The 19,489-nt window shown below is 35.4% G+C and overlaps 1 protein-coding gene across 1 annotated transcript; it reads right to left on the reverse strand.

Moving 5' to 3' along the window:
• Window positions 1-1,187: 1,187 nt before the first annotated feature.
• LOC106671035 lies at window positions 1,188-18,879 on the reverse strand. The gene is made up of 3 exons (XM_024224600.1): window positions 18,828-18,879; window positions 16,900-17,702; window positions 1,188-1,238 (listed from the first exon to the last, which is right to left on the reverse strand). Exons 1-3 carry the CDS (start codon window positions 18,877-18,879, stop codon window positions 1,188-1,190), a joined length of 906 nt encoding a protein of 301 aa, XP_024080368.1.
• Between the last annotated feature and the right edge of the window lie 610 nt (window positions 18,880-19,489).

Below are 19,489 nucleotides of genomic sequence, written 5' to 3' on the forward strand. Positions count from 1 at the left end.
TTCCGTGAAGTGTTTTCGTTTCGGTTTCTTTACGTGTGACAATCGCGTAATAAAGACGATTAAATATTTATTTATCTCTTTTATCAGTTCTATATGATTATTTGTCGTGTGAAGACTGACAAGTGTGCAGGAAGTCGACGTCTCGTTCAGCATAATTTCTTCGATGCATTTGGATCGGTGATAAGTTACGTCATCTTCGTAGCATTGGATGCCTCGAATTAAATGTTTACATTTATTGTTTAATAAAATTAAAGAATTACTTTTTGTTGCTTTCAGTACAAACTTTGCAGGAATTACAGTTACATAAATTTCGCCTAATTTAGGAGGTATTGAATAGAAGTTATAAACATCGCATTCTACTTTTGAATTAAGAGGTATTGACAAGCTGTAAATAATTTCGTTATCATGGATTTTACAACCGACTCTTATTAAATATTCGTACTCTAAAATATTTTCTAATTTTACTTCTATAGGCAACGGGTGTGCATAATGCAGAAAATTTTTTGAAAGTTCTTCGTAGAGTTGATGTATAATTATTATACTTGGGAGTAACGTTCTTTGTTTGCAAAATGTTATGGAACTCTCAATATCTTGAAATATATTCATAAGTACATTAATTAATATTTGTAAGTGATGAATTGTTTTTTTTACAATTGTTAAATCGGTTATGTGTCGAATTTTCCTATTTAATTGTAGTATTTTATATTCCAATTCTTTAGTGTTATATTTTATAGTTTCTATGGTTTGCTTAAAATTATCACTGATTTTGTTATTGACGGAATATTGAGCGATTAAATGGTTTTGGATATTCAGTTGATTTTCGTATATGTGACTTAAAACTGTGTTGACATGTTTGCCGTCGTCATAGTCTAAGCTACCCGTTATTGCTTTTATTATAGTGCCTAGTCCATTAATTAATCCTCGTTTTGTTCTATTATTCAAATGGATTTTTATATTGTTAATTTTTCTTTCTACGGTAATTTTTGTAAAATTCAGAAGGTTAATTGGGGGTCTCTAAGTGTTGTAGTATAGTTCGATTTGTTTTAATTGTTGTAATAATTTTGTTGTATTGTGTCGTAAGAATTTCGTATTCCTTATATATAGTTTTGAGGTCATAATAATGTATTAATGTGTGCGTTTTTGTTTGTAGTTTAGCGGGTCCCAGATTAATTGTGAGGATTCCTGCATTATGTGTTATGTCTCTTATGGTGGTTCCTTCGACGATGAGGAGGAGGGACCTGGAACAATGTGAATTTATTAAAATTTTGGACTTTGTAACGTCGACATTTCTGGTATTAACTGATGAGTTGTTTTGCGAGGCCGTTTTATATTTGCTAAATGAATGTTAGATTTGGTATTATGATGGGGTTTTTCGATTATAGCCGTTTTCTTTAAAGGATTAAGTGATTTTATTTTTTATACAAATTTTTTGTTTTCGATTATTTCTGTTTGTTTTTTACATATATTTTTTCGGGAATAACTGAGATTTCTTCTCTATCTTCGTTGAGTTTTCCTATAACTGTTTCTTTATGTTTTAAACTATTTTCATGGATTATTTTATACATTATTTTTACTTTCTCTTTATGTTTGTTAATATAATCATTCACAAATTGCGACTCTAAATTTATACTTAATGGAGATTCTTGCTTTATATGTCCTGTAATTATTTCAACTGGCTTCAGTTTTGTAACTGAGTGTTATTGTACGCTGGTATCGCATAGTTTACTTTATTTTTTATTGTTTTTTTTTCAAAATGTTTCATTATTCAAAAGTTGAATATGCTCAATTAGAGGGAAATGAAAGCGTTCTATTATTCCGTTTGAATTAGGGTGTTGTGAGGAAATGAAATGTATGTTAATTTTGTATAACTTCAAGAGTTCTATAACTAGATAATTGTTAAATTCTACCCCTTTGTCTAATATTATTTGTTCGGGTATATTATGCCTACTAAAATGTTTAATCAATTTATTTACTACTTCTATTGCTTGCCCTGAATTAAATTTATAGGTTTGTGCAAATCGTGAGAATGTGTCTATAATAGTAAGAAATTTTGTGTTATCTAGTGTTTTAGTTTCCATTTGTATTATTTTGAAAGGTTTTGTTGATGTGGGGGTAACATTAAATTTTAGCTTAAGGGGCCTTCGATCATATTTCACTAACAGGCAATTTTCGCATTGGTTAATAAAAGATTGTACTGATTTCCGTTGATTGGGTCAATAATACAGCCTTTTTATGGCTGCTTCAGTTTCTTCTATTCCACGATGATTGGTTTTCCCTGTGTTATAGTTTTCTATAATGCTCTGTATTTCGTGTTTATCAATGACATCAATTAATTTTTTAGTAATTTCAATAGATTAATTTCGGAATCCTTAAAATGTTTTGCTACCGTTAAACAAAATTCTCTATATATATCGTTTTCAAAATAAATGTAATGTCTCTTTTTTGGTGTGATGTAAGATTTTACAAAGTTAACTATCTCTTTTTCCAGATTACTTTTAGAAATTTGGCATATTATCCTTTTCTTGTTGTTAAATAAATTCAATATTTTTGTTTCAGCCGGGTTTTGCTCGACGGTTGAGATTATTATTTGGTTCTTTCCGTGATTTACCGCGCATTCTGTTATTGGTATTTCAATTTGAGTGTTCCCATCGCGATTAGAATGAATTGTTTCTCCATCGCTCTCTGATTGATCAAAATTAAAGGGGTTTTCGTCAACGTTAACTATTAGAGATTGATTATCTACTAGGTCGTCTGGGCTATCGAAAACTTCATTCGCGATATCTGGGTACTGTCCAAAAAATTGTGTCAGCATTTCATCGATTTCTTTATCTTTTGTGTTGGCTTCGGTTATATTTAATTGTATTCTACTTAAAGCATCGGCAACAGCGTTTTCCTTGCCACTTTTATATTTGATATCGTAATCGTATTACTCCAATTGGAGCCGCCATCTCACAAGTTTAGAGTTCGGTTCTTTGATCGAAAATAACCAGTGAAGCGGTTTATGATCCGTAAAGATGGTAAAATATCTTGAATAGAGATACGGTCTAGAATGTTTGACTGATCAAACCACGGCTAGCAATTCTTTCTCAATTGTGGAAAGATGCGATTCGCTCTCGTTCAAGGTACGACTCGCGTAAGCGATAGGTAAAAGAGCATTATCAAAATTCTGGCTTAAAACAGCGCCTATAGAAACATTGCTTGCGTCTGTCGTAAGATGGAATTCTTTTGAAAAACAGGATACCGCAATATTGGTTCATTACTTAAAATGTTTTTACATTTTTTGAAGCATTATCGTTTATTTTATTAAAGCAGGATCGTTTAAATCTAATTTTTGTCCTTTTCTTATGCTGATGGTTGATTCTTTGCAGATGGCTATAGAAATAAAATTAGAAAATATTTTAGAGTACGAATATTTAATAAGAGTCAGTTGTAAAATCCGTGATAACGAAATTACTTACAACTTGTCAATACCTTTTAATTCGTCAAATCCGGGAGAATTTTGTCTTGATTTTTTCGGCATATTTACTTCTCGTCGTCTTGTCTTGTATTATTATACCGTCTCTTCTTTTCTTTATACGCGTCACTTTTGTTTACTCGAAACGAAAGTTCAAATTTGAAAATCCGAAAACCGACATAAATCGAGAACAAGAACAAAAATCAACTAACCTCCTCCTAGCAAGCGAGCGGCCCCCAATTTTGTAGGAAAATTGGATAAGTTAGTGGCTATTGAAATTGTACTCGAAATGACTTATGAATTTTATTGATTACAAGCTGCAAAAATAAATCTTAAGCACACAATTTGAACAAAATAAAATGATTTCGACACAACGCCCGATAAACGTCTATCCTTTTTAACGGCCAAATCTCAACTCTACTCGTTCTACCCGCCTGCCGCTTGGCGCACCTCAGGCCATCTCCGACATACGTATCACATTTATATATATTACTTTATTTGTATTTTATGAAACGTGGAATTTAAAATTTAATTACTTTTCTATCCTTCCTCTGTGTAGTTGCTACTACGCTATAAAACGACGATTGCCTGAAAACTTGATCAATGAATTATATATTTTTTTATGTTGAAATGTAGAATAGAAGGTAAATACTTGAAATAATATCTAGAAGTACGCATATACTACAATCGAAATGTATATAAAACAACAGAAAGTAATATCATTTTTTCTAAAGCAATTCATCAAATAACTGATATAAATCGTTAGCATCCAGCCTACAACTACTGACAAAACAGATGGTAATAACAATATAAAAAAAGTGTGCATCTTAGTGACCTGTTGTTTCATAATATGTTGAAGGACGCCGTTTCGACCTTTATTCAGGTCATGTTCAGTGACACTTCACACAAAACCAATATGACACCACAAAAATAGTACCACACTTTATGCCCTGAAGATGTCGAAAAGTCGGTAAAAATATGAAAATGGCGTTTTTCTAAACTATCTCATTCTTGACAGCTTCTCACGACTTCTACAAATTATAAAAAAATGTTATAAACATTCACCTTGTCATGTTAGTTGGGGTTCGGAAAAATTAAGTCGGTTTTGTTGAAAATCCGGGATTCACAAGCTGAAACGTACCACTGGTTATAAGAGCCCGAAAAACTGGCTACTTTATCTGGCGAAAGACCTGGCTATACTTTATTTGGGAGTGCCCGCACAATAACAAGTCCAATAACTTATCCAGATCGAGGGGCGATCGAATTTTCGGTTTCCAGTTAACGAACTGTATGTCTTTTCGACCATTTGGTCATCTTGAATATATTCAGTTTTACATTATTACTTGTTTTCTGATATTACACATCTGCACCTTCTTTCATCGCGCTTTGATTTGAGGAACATAAAAATATTCGGCAAAACAACAGATTAAAACTGGGATCTTCTTTTCAAGAATTTATTACTTATTTCTCAATTCTAATTCAGTATATGCCCTAATAGCCTTTGTATTTCGTCTTCGAAAATGTTTGATGTGCATTATAGGATAAAAAGATTAACATGCTACGGGTTTTTAATGAAAGTTGTTTTGCTGACGTTAGGTGGAAAAATATTTGACACATACCTGAGTATTCATGCCAAAATATGGTTTCCTTCTTAGATATATAAAATCACAAAACTACGCTTCCAGCAATGTTTGCCGAAAATTTTGTTTTTGAAAAAGCAAATCGGATTAGTTTAAACAAGTTTAAACCTTTAAATACGAATTTTTATTGCAAATAAAAATTAGACATTTTCAGGCCTGATAATCTAAGAGCTGGCGATTTTAATCTGGTCTGGTGTTCCACTTAACAAATTCATAACTCATCTGGATTTTATCCAATGTCCACGTAATTTCAACCTTGGAGAGCCAAACCCAGGACTGTCCTCCGAAACTTAGATTAAAAAAATTAAGCTAAATGTATTTACACAGCATGACTTTTCAGTCTTCTAAGTTCACGTGCCGGTGGAGCGACTGAACGAAATCAGTGGGGACGGTATTCAGGTGGTCAGTTATGCATTGATACAATTCCATACACGCTTCTTCCACCACTTCGGCGACGAATGGTATATTTCGATCACGGTGAATTATAGAGTTCTGAATATACTAAGGCGCATTCGTGATTATCCGCAGAAATATATTTTTGTACGATTTTTGTAGGAATATAAGTTGACATTTTTTTTGTCAATTAGTTGAATTAGTCGGGAACAATTTTTTCTCGATGTTAACGGTTTTATAAGCTCAGGATCTCTTCTTTTAGCCTGTCTACAACGTTTAAATTGGTTGTCATTGTAAGTGAGGCATAATTGGTGGGAAGGGAGGGAAAGGAAATAATTAACACCTCTGATTTGAAAAATGGAGCAAACTTTAGAAACTAAAGTTTAACCCCCAAAAGGCACAACACTTTTTCAGAATGCAATAATACAATCTATGGTACATTGATAGTTTTGTGAGTTATTTTCTTAATTCTAGTCATTAATTGGTGCTTCCGGTTAAGCTTTAGGCTTAATAATCAAGTGTGCAAGTGACAAGTAAACAGATAAGAGCTGAGCTCAGTGCGCATGCACGTAATGTGCGTAATGTTAAATTTTTTTAAATTGTTTTCATTCAGTTGTTTATTGACCTCCGACCAGATCGTACGTATGTTATCTATAACCTGAAAATATTAATTTTCGTTTGAATAACGTATACTAGATTGTAGAAATGTTGACGATATGGTCATAGTTGTCACTCAAATGGTTAGGCCAAAAATAAAATTACCCGGCGTGGATAATAAAATGGAATTCAGGATGAAAGATCCTGGACCTTTTCAGGTCTTCCTCGAGAGCAAAAGTACATACAAAATACTGCAAGCAGAATTTCCCGACTACATCCATGACGGTAGGCAAACTAATTCATTCGGATTGCAAGGAAGTCACCGATCATGTTAAATCTGTCACTAAAGCCGGAAGAAACAGACTAAAAATAGCCTTTAACGATGTTGTCTGCCAATAAGTTTCTTCACATGCAAATTTTGTTTGATAAGGACTTTGAACCCTACATTCCAAACCATCCGTAAACCAGAAAAGGAATCGTTAGAGGTGCTGAAGTTGATATTACAGAAGATGAATTGAAAAGTGTTACGTTGGACACTTTGGTAATCCCCTTAACTTGCTCTCTGTTAAAAGGTTAAATAGCGAAGTGAGAGATGCTTCAGGCTCTAAAATTTGTACCTACGAGGACAACGTATTCCTACTAATGTGAGGGTACATTATGTCCAATGCAATGTAGCCCATTTATCCAGCGAGTAATACTCTGCAACAAATGTCTTCTCTATGGTCATTTTGCTGATAGGTGTAAAGGTCAGACAAGATGTCCAAATTGTGGCGAACCTCACGAAGCAGAAAAATGTGCTACTCAGGTTCTGTATATTGTATGTATTCACTGTGGCCTACTGCATAAATCGACAGGTACTAATAAGGAGCCCCAGTTCAAAAAAGAGAAACAACTTAAGCAAATTATGGGTGAGCGCAATATTTCCTATATGGAAGCGAAAAACACTTTATAAGGTAATTCGTTTGCACGACTTACAGAAATTAGTCCTCTATGCAATGATTTAATGGCGTTCCCTCCTTTGAACAGCTCAGAAAAACATACAAGACCATTAGTCTCTTCTTCTTCACCCAAGAGAACCATCTCCAAATCGAGATTCTTATCTCCTTCAAAAGTAGAAAGCAGCAAAAGATTTCAGTTTGATAATCTATTGTATTCTGAAAACACGCCCAAAAACTTTTCAGGTGGACTTAATTCAATACTCACAATAACTCTAAAGATCACGAATTCGAAATCATTGCAAAGGATGCGGTTTTCGAAACTGCTTTCAATTGTCAAAGCTATTCAAGATGAGATAAACACGAACAACGGTGAAAACCTAAAAATTTTAGATGAGGTTTGTTTGAAAAAAAAAAGTGGGCGATAAAATCAGATTCCTTACACAAAACTTAAATTTTAACAAATTTACACTAACTCAATGGAATGCGCGCTCTTTAGTGGATAACAAGGAAGAATTTGAACATTTTCTAGAATATAGTATCAGAAAGGTGGTTTAAGCCTGAAAGAAATTATAAATTTAATGGGTTTAATCTCTTCAGAAATGATAGAATGAAGGCAGAGGGGGAACTGCCGTAATACTGAGAGCATACAGAATTAACCTCTTCTATCTCTTTCAGTGGATTATCATATGTAGACCTTACGATTAAAGACCCACTTGGTACAAATTTGAACATTGTATCTTTATATAAAGCAAGCACTAACAACCTATCCAAACAACAATGGAACGCTTTTTTAGGAGTTGGCCGTCGCCAATATTAAGGCTTGGTAACTTCAATTGCCTTCACCCAGAGATAGGAGGAAGTATGATCTACACTAAAGAAACTTCCTTACTTGAATACACAGTGACCTTGTTTACCTCAATGACGGTTCTCCTACCCTAATCAAACAAAAAACACAAACACGGGATTCGGTCATGGATATTTCAACTGGAAAGTGTTTTAAGAGCCCATTGGGTCTGATCATCTTTCGATTATTTTGCAATCAGACCTGTACAAAACTAGTAAGGAGTATCGTCACAGTGATAAGAAATGGGATACGAATAAAGCCAATTGGGATCGGTACCAGTTATGTTTGACCCAGGTTTTGCATGACTCAGGTGACACCTATCACGATTTTATTGACTCTATCTATACAGCTTGCAATGCAACAATTCCTCACATTAAGATTAAAAAAAAACCAAGAAAAGGATGTCGATGGTGGAATGATATTGATCTAAGAGTAAGGAAGAGAGAAGAATAGCCTACTTTCAATACAAAAATTCCCCTTCTACAACCTTCTTCCAAATATACAAAACTAAACATACCGAGTTTCGAAAATGTATGTATCGCGCAAAAAAAGACTCGTGGAGGGATTCTTGCAATAAATTAAACAGGAATTTACCTGTGAAAGAAATTAAACATCAAATTAAATATCTTAAGAACAAGTCATATTGCAATGCATGTTATTATGCATATGAATTTCTTAACAAAATGACGCCAGATTGGGTAGAGTAGGAATTGGATGTTAGTAGTAACCCTATGGGGTGCCTTGATTAATGAAGATGATTATTCCTTTTCTAAAGACATTACATACAAGGAATTAGTAAGGGCAATTAAATCTACCCACAACACAGCTCCTGGACGAGACTTTGTTGACTACCCAATATTAAGGCATCTTCCGACACGAGCCTTACAATCACTTTAATTTTTTAACGGAGTTTGAAAATGCGAGAGAATCTAAATTTGAGAATGAGTGTACATTAAAACCCAAGAAGCTACAAAATATTGAAACATCGTCTCGTCCAATTGCAATAACTTCATGTTCAGAAGATATACGAGAGAATTGTCAAAACTCGATTAGAGTGGTGGCTAGAAAAGTAAAATGTTTTAACGAATCCCAATTTGGATTCAGGAAAGAACGTTCCACAATTCTCAACCTGGCATCGCTAGTAACGATATTCAGCTGGGATTTTCTGACCGGAAGTCAACAGTGGCTCTGTTTCTTGATATAATGGTGGCCATTCACGATCACTCCAAATGGAACCGCGCCAAGCCGTACAGCTCCATTTGGAGTGCCTGAAATTTGAGGGGGCATTCACGACCGCTCCACAGCCAGTCGCTCCGAACGTCAATCAGTGAATTACCTTCTCAAACTGGATGACGATCTCTTGTGCTACTCTTTGTTTATTTACATATTAAAAGCAAAAAATCGAAGAGGAAATGGTGTAAGAAGTGGCTCCTGAACAGAAGCCATAATACCCTCATCAATTTGATGAAAGATCTTTCCCTTGAACCCGCTGATTGGAGGAACTATTTAAGGATGAATGAAACGTCTTATTTATTCATTATATTTAGTGTTCTATTGACCAAATTACTTCTTTCAATTATTTAATCTTTTTTGTAAGGTTTTGGTTGAAATGAAAAAGCTAGTGCCACGAGCGGGATCTGAATCCATGGCCTTCGGCTAAATACGCCGCTGCTCTACCACTTGAGCTATCGTGACTTCGATCCTCTCCGACACCAAAAATGGCAAAAAGAGAGAAAATTCGAAAGATTGTAGGTTGAGGAGTTGGTGCCCGAGTGGATCGAACTATCGAAGTCAGGATAGCTCAAGTGGTTAGCGCAGCGGCGTATTTAGCCGAATGTCGTGGATTCGATTCCCCTCGAGACACTATTTTTTCATTTCAACCAAAACCTTACAAAAAAAGATTAACGTCTTATTTATATTTACTCCAGCTTGTTACCCCCATGATTAGAAAACAAAAGATGTCATGAGAAAAATGATCACTACATGAAAGGTTGGCAACCACATTACGATTTCTCGCTACAGGGATGAACTACAAAGAACTTAAGTTCTCTACTACGACTTCTGATCATTGTTAGGGGTAATCAATACAATATCAACTGGTTGAGAATCGAATTTCTTTTATTTCTATCGTGGTAATATAATCATTGTCCACCACTTTCATAAACATGGTAAACGTTCATACAATTCAATCACCTCAATAATAAAATCTCGATTGGATGTCATTACCAATAAAGAATAAACGTTTTTGACTTTTTGAGAATGTACGACGGAGATGTTTGCTCAGTGACAGAAAGGCGGAGACTGCGCCAAAAAAAATGAGGGTTTTCCAATTCACGACCAGGCCAGCGCGCCAAAATCCCCACCCTCCACGCCCTTGGATGTGTTTTCCCATTCACGAACGCACCATGCCGTCGTCGCGCCGTAGATATTTGGAGTGGCGCGATGGAGTTTGGACCGGTCGAATATTCGGCACAGCCGGGCATGCCAGTTCAGTTTTGCCATTGACGTGATTTTTGGAACGGCGTCGCTCCGTTTGGACTGCTAGGAGCGATCGTGAATGGCCACCTTAACAGGAACATTTGATAACTTGCTTATATACGTCCTAAAAGAAACGTTGGAAAAGATGGCAATGCCAGCCAGAATTATTAACAATATTATATCTCTTGAATCCAATGGATTATTTATGTCAAAGTAACGAACAAATATTTTGGCCGAAGAACAGCGAGGAAAGGATTTCCTCAATGAGGGATATTGTCTCCCTTGCTTTACTGTACATGAAAGATGTATTTATTTTGAATAATGGTTTATTAGCACCTTATTTATTATAAAATATACTACTAGTTTCGACGCTCGATTGGTGGCATCGTTTTCAAGTGTTTCAAGGAGTCAAAGGATGCCACCAATCGAGCGTCGAAACTCGAAGTGTATTTTATAATAAATAAGGTGCTAATAAACCATTATTCAAAATAAAATTTAATAGAAACTTTACCATAATTCAACGAAACGATTTATGAAAGATGTAGAAAAGCCATTGCCAAGAAGAGTGCATATCTTGCAATACGCTGATGACATAGTGCTTTATGCCACCCAAAAGGAAATAGATGTGTGCTTAGAACAAGCTACACTGTCAATCAATCAATTTTTGATTGAATTGGGTCTGTCCATATCGGAAGTCAAATCATTTATCCATTTACACAAAAGAGATCTTTAAATATCGCCTCAACAATACAGATGGGCCCGTACAATTTTGACGTAAAATACAATGGGCACTCTCAACACGAAACACAAGAATGACACATCTACACAGAAAACAAACACTTTGAGCTCTGAAGATGATCTCAATAAAGATCGAAACGTTGGTACGATAAAGAAAATATTTTTCTAAAACCTACGTCACACCAGACCGCATATCACGATCTCCAAATAACCCGTAAAATACAATGTGAAATACTTAGGCTTAATTTTGGAAAGATGTCTACATTGGAAACTACATATAGACCACATTATCTCCCCAGCAGAAAAATACTCCAGTAAATATAACTAGATTGGTCTGCGGTCTCAACTGGTGATCGGATCCGAATATCGCATTGCTTTGTTACAAATCAACGGTTCGATCACTGTTTGATTATGCATGCATTATTTATGGACAAGCTAGGCCCATGTTGCTGAATAAACTGGACGCTATCCAAAATAGTTTGGGGTTTTTACAATCAACGCCAATTAACGATATGCAACGAGAATCCGGACCTATGCCTTTACACCATCGAAGACTTATTTTATGTGATAGACTTACATTTCGAATTATATCTCATCATTCATGTCTTCTAAAACGTATTAATTCCTAACTTTCCAAAATTTTCCCTCACCTTTCTGGTGCCCGCCCCTCCTTTGGTCGATAGCTTTGAGCACTGGAGTATAGCACAAGACAAGATAAAACAATTAGATAAATTACCATTGTTTCAAATTACACTGGACAATATAGTTACAAATATTAACAGAGCATATAGTAAAATAAACAACACGGACACGATCTCAATAAATAAACTGTTTCAAGAAGAATTAAATACTTTATGTTCAATAGAATCTCTTGTGCTATACTCGGACGGTTCAAGGCTGATGGAAAATCGAGATGCTGGTTTTATGACCCAATGAAGAAGTATGGACGAAAGGTTAGCTTACCCGATGAGGAGGCATCAGCCTTTAACTGTGAGCTTCAAGCAATTAAGGAGGTCCTACTTTAAGCCCACTCAAATACTTCCGATTAATCAACAATAATAGTGGATTCCAAAAGTTCCTTGGAGGCGATCAAAGCAGTCAATGCACAAAAATTAAACAATTACATAATACTACAAATAAGTGTGTGGTGTTTAGTGACCGTTAGTCAATGATTATTCGGAGATCGTGAGATGCGGCCTGGTATGGTGTAAGTTTTAGAGAAATATTTGTTGGATTATGTTTGGTTTGTTTGATTTCCAATCTGTTTTGGTGTCCTTTCCCTGTCATTTTTTAAAAATTTGTTTAGTGTTTCGAATGATATAACTAATTTATGCTGTTCTAAACTTGTATATTTATAAGTTTTTTTAAATGCTGAATTTGTTGTTGGTATTATTTAGAGGTTAGAGTATTGGGATTGAAGCATTTAATACTCTAATCAACAGAATTATCATCGAAAGCAATGTAAGTACATCCTCGCGAAATGCTATGTTTGTATATTTCCAAGTATATTCATTTTTCATCCATTTTATATAACAATCTTGGAAATTAATTGACGATTCGGCAGACGGTTTTTATTCATGCCGTTATTTTATGTTAAGGCATATGTTTTGTTTTATAAACATTTTTTTGTACTAATAAAGCATTATTATTATTATATTATTATATACCAATCTTGGACATTTTATTCAGAAGTTACATTTCTATGACAAAATCGTTATCTGCTTTTTGTTTTTATATAGAGAATAATTATTAAGAATTAAAGGAAGAATAAATTTTAAATCTTATAAACATTTAAATATTTTTCATTTCTCTTTCTAAAATAATTTAAGCTTTGATAGAGAATAGAATAGGAAAAAGCTATTATTACAATTCAATGGTTCTAACTCCAATTTGTAAAATTTGTATTATAAAATAACACCCAAAAAAACAGGCCGAACAAAGTTTTAGTGAAAACAAACAAAGCATGTCATAAACATTATCGCAATATTTCGATACTAGAGGTTGTCAAACCTGAAAATTTAATATTCAACATAGTGGCTGAGAATGGCCCCTAGACAACACTAGGTTGTCTCATAAAAAACGTTTTACACACAGTTCACAACGCCATCATCTTTTATTTTACGAGATGGCTATCACATTTGAATTATTAAAAGGAAACGGGTTAAGAATGTTAATAACTCTGAAATAATGTATTCGTGGATTGTTCTATTTTTGCCGCACTCTTTTAACAAATTCAAATTAAAATTATATTGCTTTTATTAAACTGTTAATTTCAGTGATGAAATGAGTTTTGTTTTATTGTGTTTATGATAACGTTGAAGTATCTTTAATGTTCAAAAGTGTTATTTTCAATAATAAATAATTTCATAAATAATTTCACTCGTCTCTTTTAGAGAAATATAAATTAATCGTTTTAATTTTTATTCTTACAAAAGGGGTAAAGAGACAAGGGAATTACTCTTGAGCAATTATTTAATTTTAAAGATAAGAATTGAGCGTCATGGTGTCTGCACTTTCGAATCTGTGCCTGTAAAACCGTCTTCGTTTGATTCTATATTTCTATTTAATTCAGTACGTCAGTGAATGCTTTCGGAAGGGTCGGCGTTTCTTCTTCTCTCCATGGCTGATTTGGGAAAGTGGGCTTTTTTCGCCGCAGACGTTTAAACTTTCTTCGCACCATATTTGAATCAGGTGGATAATTTTTGAACACTGCATAAACAGATCTAGACTGGGACATATAATGCAAAAAAGTGAAAGGTAAGAAAGTACGGTTTTAAGTTGTGTAAGTTTAAACTAATGGCCGTAATAAAAAGTATTAAAAAAAAGTTGTGCTATCCACTTCACTATTCATAACACCATATGATAAACCTCATATCTTCAGAAAAAATGATCTATAACATATATTTAAAAAAGACTTGCCTGTTATATTAATGATTATTTGGAGGTCGTGAGATTCGGTCTGGTGTGACGTAGGTTTTAGAAAAACATTATCTTTATCGTGCCAACGTTTCGATCTTTATTGAGATCATCTTCAGGGTCTGGGATGTATAATCATTGTTTAAATTTTACAATTATGTAGGATGTGTAGGATTGAGGTGAAAGGAGCCGACAGAGCCAACAATAGGAAAAAATGGATAATAGTTCGGCCTGATTATCTCTTCCGGATTATAGAGAAGGGGATAATTAGTGAAAGGAAATCCAAATTTTTGAAGAATTAGAGATGTTTGATGTGTGGAATGTAATGATTGTTTTATATGTTTTATTATGTTTTGTGTGATCTGATGATGAAATTAGCGTAGCTGCGCCTGGTTTACATGTGACTGATCTGTAATTGATGCTGTGTTGATGTAAGCCATTTCTAAAAAGTTACGTTTGTGTTTGTTTTGTTCTGTGTGTAATATTTTTTGATTGTTGAAGTCGAAATTGTGTTGGTGATCAAACTGGTGAGTAGCCAGTGCTGTAGGATTTTGTTTGGGTGTTTTGCAATCACAGATAAGTTGCTTTACTCTCTTATCCAGATATTGGGATATAATACCGTTGTATGTTGCCTGACAATTTAAACAATTGATTTTGTAAATTACGTCAGATTTATTTGTTACTGGTATGGGATCTTTAATTTTGGAAAAAAGAGTGTGAATTGTTTTATAATTTTTGAAAGCTATTTTAAAGTTTTCAGAAGAGATAAACGTGTTTAATTTATATGATAGGCCTTGAATGAATGGCATTGAAATGTATGTTGGTCTGACTGTATTTGATAGATTTGATGTAGTATTATTAGTAATAGTGGATGGTGTTAGTGTAGAGTTGTAGTTGTTGATTATTCTGTTGATTATGTGTTTAGGGTAGTGATTGTTATGGAGGGTCTGTTTGTATATCTTTATGTTCTTGTGGTGAAATGATTTATGGCTTAGGGTAATAATTCTGTGAAGTAGCCCTTTGGCCGTGTTTATTATTGTATGAAGAGGATGGTGAGATGTAAAGTTCAGGTAGCGCTCTGTGTTTTTTGGTTTTTGTTACCAATCTGTGATTAATGTGCATCTCGTTGTTTTATTACGAGTGTATCTGAAAATGGTATTGTTTTGTTATTTTCGATTTCATATGTAAATTGTAGGCGTGAGTGAAAGCTATTAAATGTATCTAATGTAGTTTGAATTTGATCTGTGTGAACTGCTGTCAATATATCATCTACGTATTTAGTGAAAGGAAGTTGTGGTATAACTGCGTTTAAGAGATGTATCATAATTATGTCTGCAAGTGTCGGGCTTAGGTTGCTACCCATGACTATGCCAAATAGTCGTTTGTAAAATTGATTGTTATATGTATATCCGTTAATGCAGCAGTGACGAACCATTGTTATGAACGAGTTTTTTGATAGACTTGTGTGTGGTGTTATGTTGGGCCATTTATCTTTAATATTGTTCAGTGTTGTGTCTGTTGGAATGTTGGTGAACAATGATGAAACATCTAGGGATATGAGAGAATAGTGTATGTGAATTAATTTTGTTTATGAAATGAAATGAACCTTTTACGTTATATGGTGTTGAGTATGTTGGTTAGGTATTTTGTCATGTTGTATGTAGGGAAATTTATGTTGTTTATGTTTGATGAGAGAAGGGGTAGGGTCTGATTTGATTGTCTGTATGTGTTTGTGTCGTTGATAATTTTTTCGTTGTACTCTTTTAAAAATTTATTTATTTATTTTATTTATTTTTTTTAAGTTAGCTTTTCTGTAAGAAGTCTGGCGATCTTTCTGGTTGTGTTCTGGGACGTTATTTCTACATTTTTAGCACTCCCACACGTGGTGAAAAGGCTCTGAAACTATCTCATTCACTAACATTCAAACCGAGCCTAGCCTATATGCGGGTTTCAGAGTACTCGATATTCCTCTGAAGACCCGCCCTCGTTCACGCATATAAATACATCCATACATTATGTACAATTAAAATTACAATTAATCTAAACTATTAACCTAGGTTGGTGGGTTTATGGGGTACTTGATATTCCACCATAGACCCACCCATGCATACACTACTATCGCACTAATAAATACATTCACTCAAACAGTAACCAATCATTCTGTATTTACAAGTAAAAAAATTCGGAGCTACTAGCGCATTTAACATTATAACAGAGCCTCCGCCCATTCACTCTAAAAGATATTATACCCTAATACTAACCTAAATCGGTGGGTCTGTGGAGTACTCGATATTCCTGCACAACCCACCCATACACACTCACTGCCACTAAATACATTCATTCTACCCAAAACACACAAAGAGATATATATCCTAGTTTGGTTGGTCTGTGGTGTTCTCGATATTCCGATCACTAGTCACCCATACACTTACACATTCTCGCCAATAAATACACTCACTTCAGGAAGGGAAAAGGAAACCACGTGTGGAGAAGCATTAAAGGCGACCGTATGCATTTATTTGCTTCAGATATTCGATTACTTTCTTGCTGTTGTCATTGCTGTGTTGTAAAACCTCTTTCAAACTCGTGGAAAGGCCACACTTTGTTCTGTGCGGCGCCAATAGTTCGAATCGGTTATTAAATTCTTAACAGTTATTTGTGTGCCGCACAAGGGCATCTTCGTGGACTTTTTCTCGACAAGAGATGACCATGCGTCAGTCTAGTGTGGCCTATTCGCAGTCGGGTCAACATTATTCTCTCTGTTTTGCTCATACTATCCATGGCCCACGGTTTGACCGACTGTTTTAGTTCTTTTAATTTGTCGGTCATTTTGTTCCAGCGGTTCTGCCAATCTTTCCAACAAAGGTTCTTCATATATTTTTTGACGTCCGCTGGGCTCACGGGAGTTTCCGGGTCATGTGGCATTATCGCTGCTCCTTTGGCAGCTTGATCGGCATTTTCATTACCTTCTATGCCTACATGGCCCGGTATCCAGGCAATAACTACCTCTTTTCTTTGTTCGTGCATTTGTCTGATTTTCTCTTGTATCGCCTGGATTAGTGGGTCCATGGTGAAGATATTACGGATGGCTAAGACCACACTGAGTGAGTCGGTGCATATGACATATTGGTTGCACCCAATGTGTTCAGTTTCACTCAGCGCGGATGATATGGCGGTCAACTCTGCGGTAAAGATACTTGCAGCCTTTGGGAGAGGAATTGTTTTAGCGTATTTTTCCCAGCATACTGCGCTGCCGACCCCCTCACTGACCCTCGAACCGTCTGTATAAATGAAGGTTCCTTCACTGTATTCCTCTTTGAGGGCCAGGAATTTAGCTTTGAATACATATGGGGGGGGGGTCTCTTTCTTCAATTCCGCCATATCTACCCGTATAGGAATTGAGGAGAGCATCCAAGGTTCCTTCTTGGATTCTTTGATTTCCTTAACTTTAGGAATTGTACTCTCCTGCAGGCCAGTATCTCCTTCATCCTGATGGCCTAGTACGGTTCTTAGCATGATGTATTCCTCCTCGCAGGCTGGATCGTACAGCACTTTATATAAAAAGTGCTCTTTTCTTGCCCAGATATTGGCACAGTAGTTCAGTATTAACTGAATTCTTTTTTCGCCGTGAGGTAACACCCCGGTTTCTGTGCATATACTACTTACTGGGCTAGTCCGGAAAGCTCCTGTAACCAGTCTTAATCCTGCGACATATACATTGTCCAATTTTCATACAGTGATAGATAGATAGATATATAGATAGATAGATAACATGCTTTATTTACATTAAAGAGAAGTGTTACATAATATACAATATTAAAAGCGTTTTACAGCATGGATGCTTATCCGTCTGCCGGAAGTTGGTTTTTTTTTTTTTTTTTTTTTAAGGCGAGCGAAAAATAAAAATAAAATAAACTATATAATAATGGTAATATTAGAAAACTATAAGTAAAAACTAAATTATAAAAACTAGCTGATTTTAGATACAAGTTAAACAATTATGACTCGGTATTATAATCGTACCTATATTGCCAGGCATGACGTGCATAGTGTGCTAGACATTTCGACCTCTCCATATCCACGATATTTAACAGATCAAGCAGCTGAGACCTGGAAAGCGATTTATAGCCTAGATACAGGATACGGAGTTCAGACAGTATGGGACACTGGGCAACAAAATGAAACATATCTTCCCTAACTCTTAGGTTACAGAGCGTGCACAAGAAATTTCCGACGTCTTCCTTCCATGGCACAGAATTGAGGAACACTTGCTCGCATCTGAGTTTTAGAAGCCATCGAAGAGTCGGAAGTTTTATAGGCCCACTATCTTGAACGTTTAAGTTAAAGGTTTCCTTATAGTAGTCTAGGGCCTTAAAGAGAAGATACCTGTTGGAAACCTGAGCCCGATGCTCACAACTCACACGATGTTGATCACGTAGTCTGCACAAAAGTTTCATGGTATAATTGGGCCAACTAGAGAGGTTTTCTAAACAAAAAGAAAAATCGCAACCATATTGAGAAGCTAAAGTATTCCATTGTCGAAACCAAGAACAATTAGATTTTATAACCTCGAGAGCAGTAATTTTGGAGATTCGGGCAACAGGGCCCTTAAGTACCCTTAAAACAAATGAAAAATGCAGGGAAAGCGTAAAAAGGAAAATTTTGTCTACTGCCGTCTCCATATAAAGCATATAGTTTGGAGTAGAATTAGGCAGTGAGAAGATCTTCCTAATAAAAAAACGTTGCACTCTTTCTATCACTTCATAATCCTGGAACCCCCACACCTGGCCTGCATAACACATAATAGAACGGCACACTGCATTAAATACCTCGTACTTTGAGTAAACCGGGATTAGATTCTGGGCCAAAAAGTAACACCATGTTCTATTCAAAGCCACCTTCGCCACTGAAGCTTTGGAGTTTAGATGAGGGGTAAAAGATAGTCTGGAAGTTAGGACAACTCCAAGATATTTATATTGGTTAACCACATCAACCCTCTCACCCTGGATAAACCAACGCTCGGCCTTGGCAGGCCTGCCTCCTCTTCTAAACACCATTATCTTTGATTTAGCCAGGTTGACAGTGAGATTCCATTGATCACAGTATGATTCCAGGAGACTAATATTTTTCTGCAACCCAGTAGTACTATCTGTTATCAAGACTACATCGTCAGCATACATCAAAATCTTAATAATTGTACCACTAACATGGACTCCAAAATCCAAGCTAGACGGGAGATCATCCAAGAATAAGGAAAAGAGTAAAGGGCTTAGGACACATCCTTGTCTCACACCACAAGATACCTCAAAAAATTCGGAAATACCTCCTGACCCCCTGACCGCACTCTTAGTCTGTGAGAAAATTGCCTTCACGACCCTTATAAACTGACTAGATACTCCCAAATTACCGAGTTTCAGAAAGAGGGCTCTTCTATCAACACAATCGAAAGCCGCCCTGAAATCGACAAAGAAACAGTACAACTTCTTTAGTT

The sequence above is a fragment of the Cimex lectularius genome, unplaced genomic scaffold, assembly GCF_000648675.2.
Source record: "Cimex lectularius strain Harlan isolate CLEC.00 unplaced genomic scaffold, Clec_2.1 scaffold46, whole genome shotgun sequence".
Lineage (NCBI taxonomy): Eukaryota > Metazoa > Arthropoda > Insecta > Hemiptera > Cimicidae > Cimex > Cimex lectularius.

What these genes read in the sequence shown, in the direction of transcription:
- LOC106671035 (XM_024224600.1), bottom strand. Translation starts at nt 18,879, where the DNA reads ATGGTGTTACTTTTTGGCCCAGAATCTAATCCCGGTTTACTCAAAGTA. An exon ending in CGGTTTACTCAAAGTACGAG is followed by an intron (nt 17,703 to 18,827) that starts GTATTTAATGCA and finishes TATATGTCGCAG; the next exon opens with GATTAAGACTGGTTACAGGA. An exon ending in CACATGACCCGGAAACTCCC is followed by an intron (nt 1,239 to 16,899) that starts GTGAGCCCAGCG and finishes ACATTGTTCCAG; the next exon opens with GTCCCTCCTCCTCATCGTCG.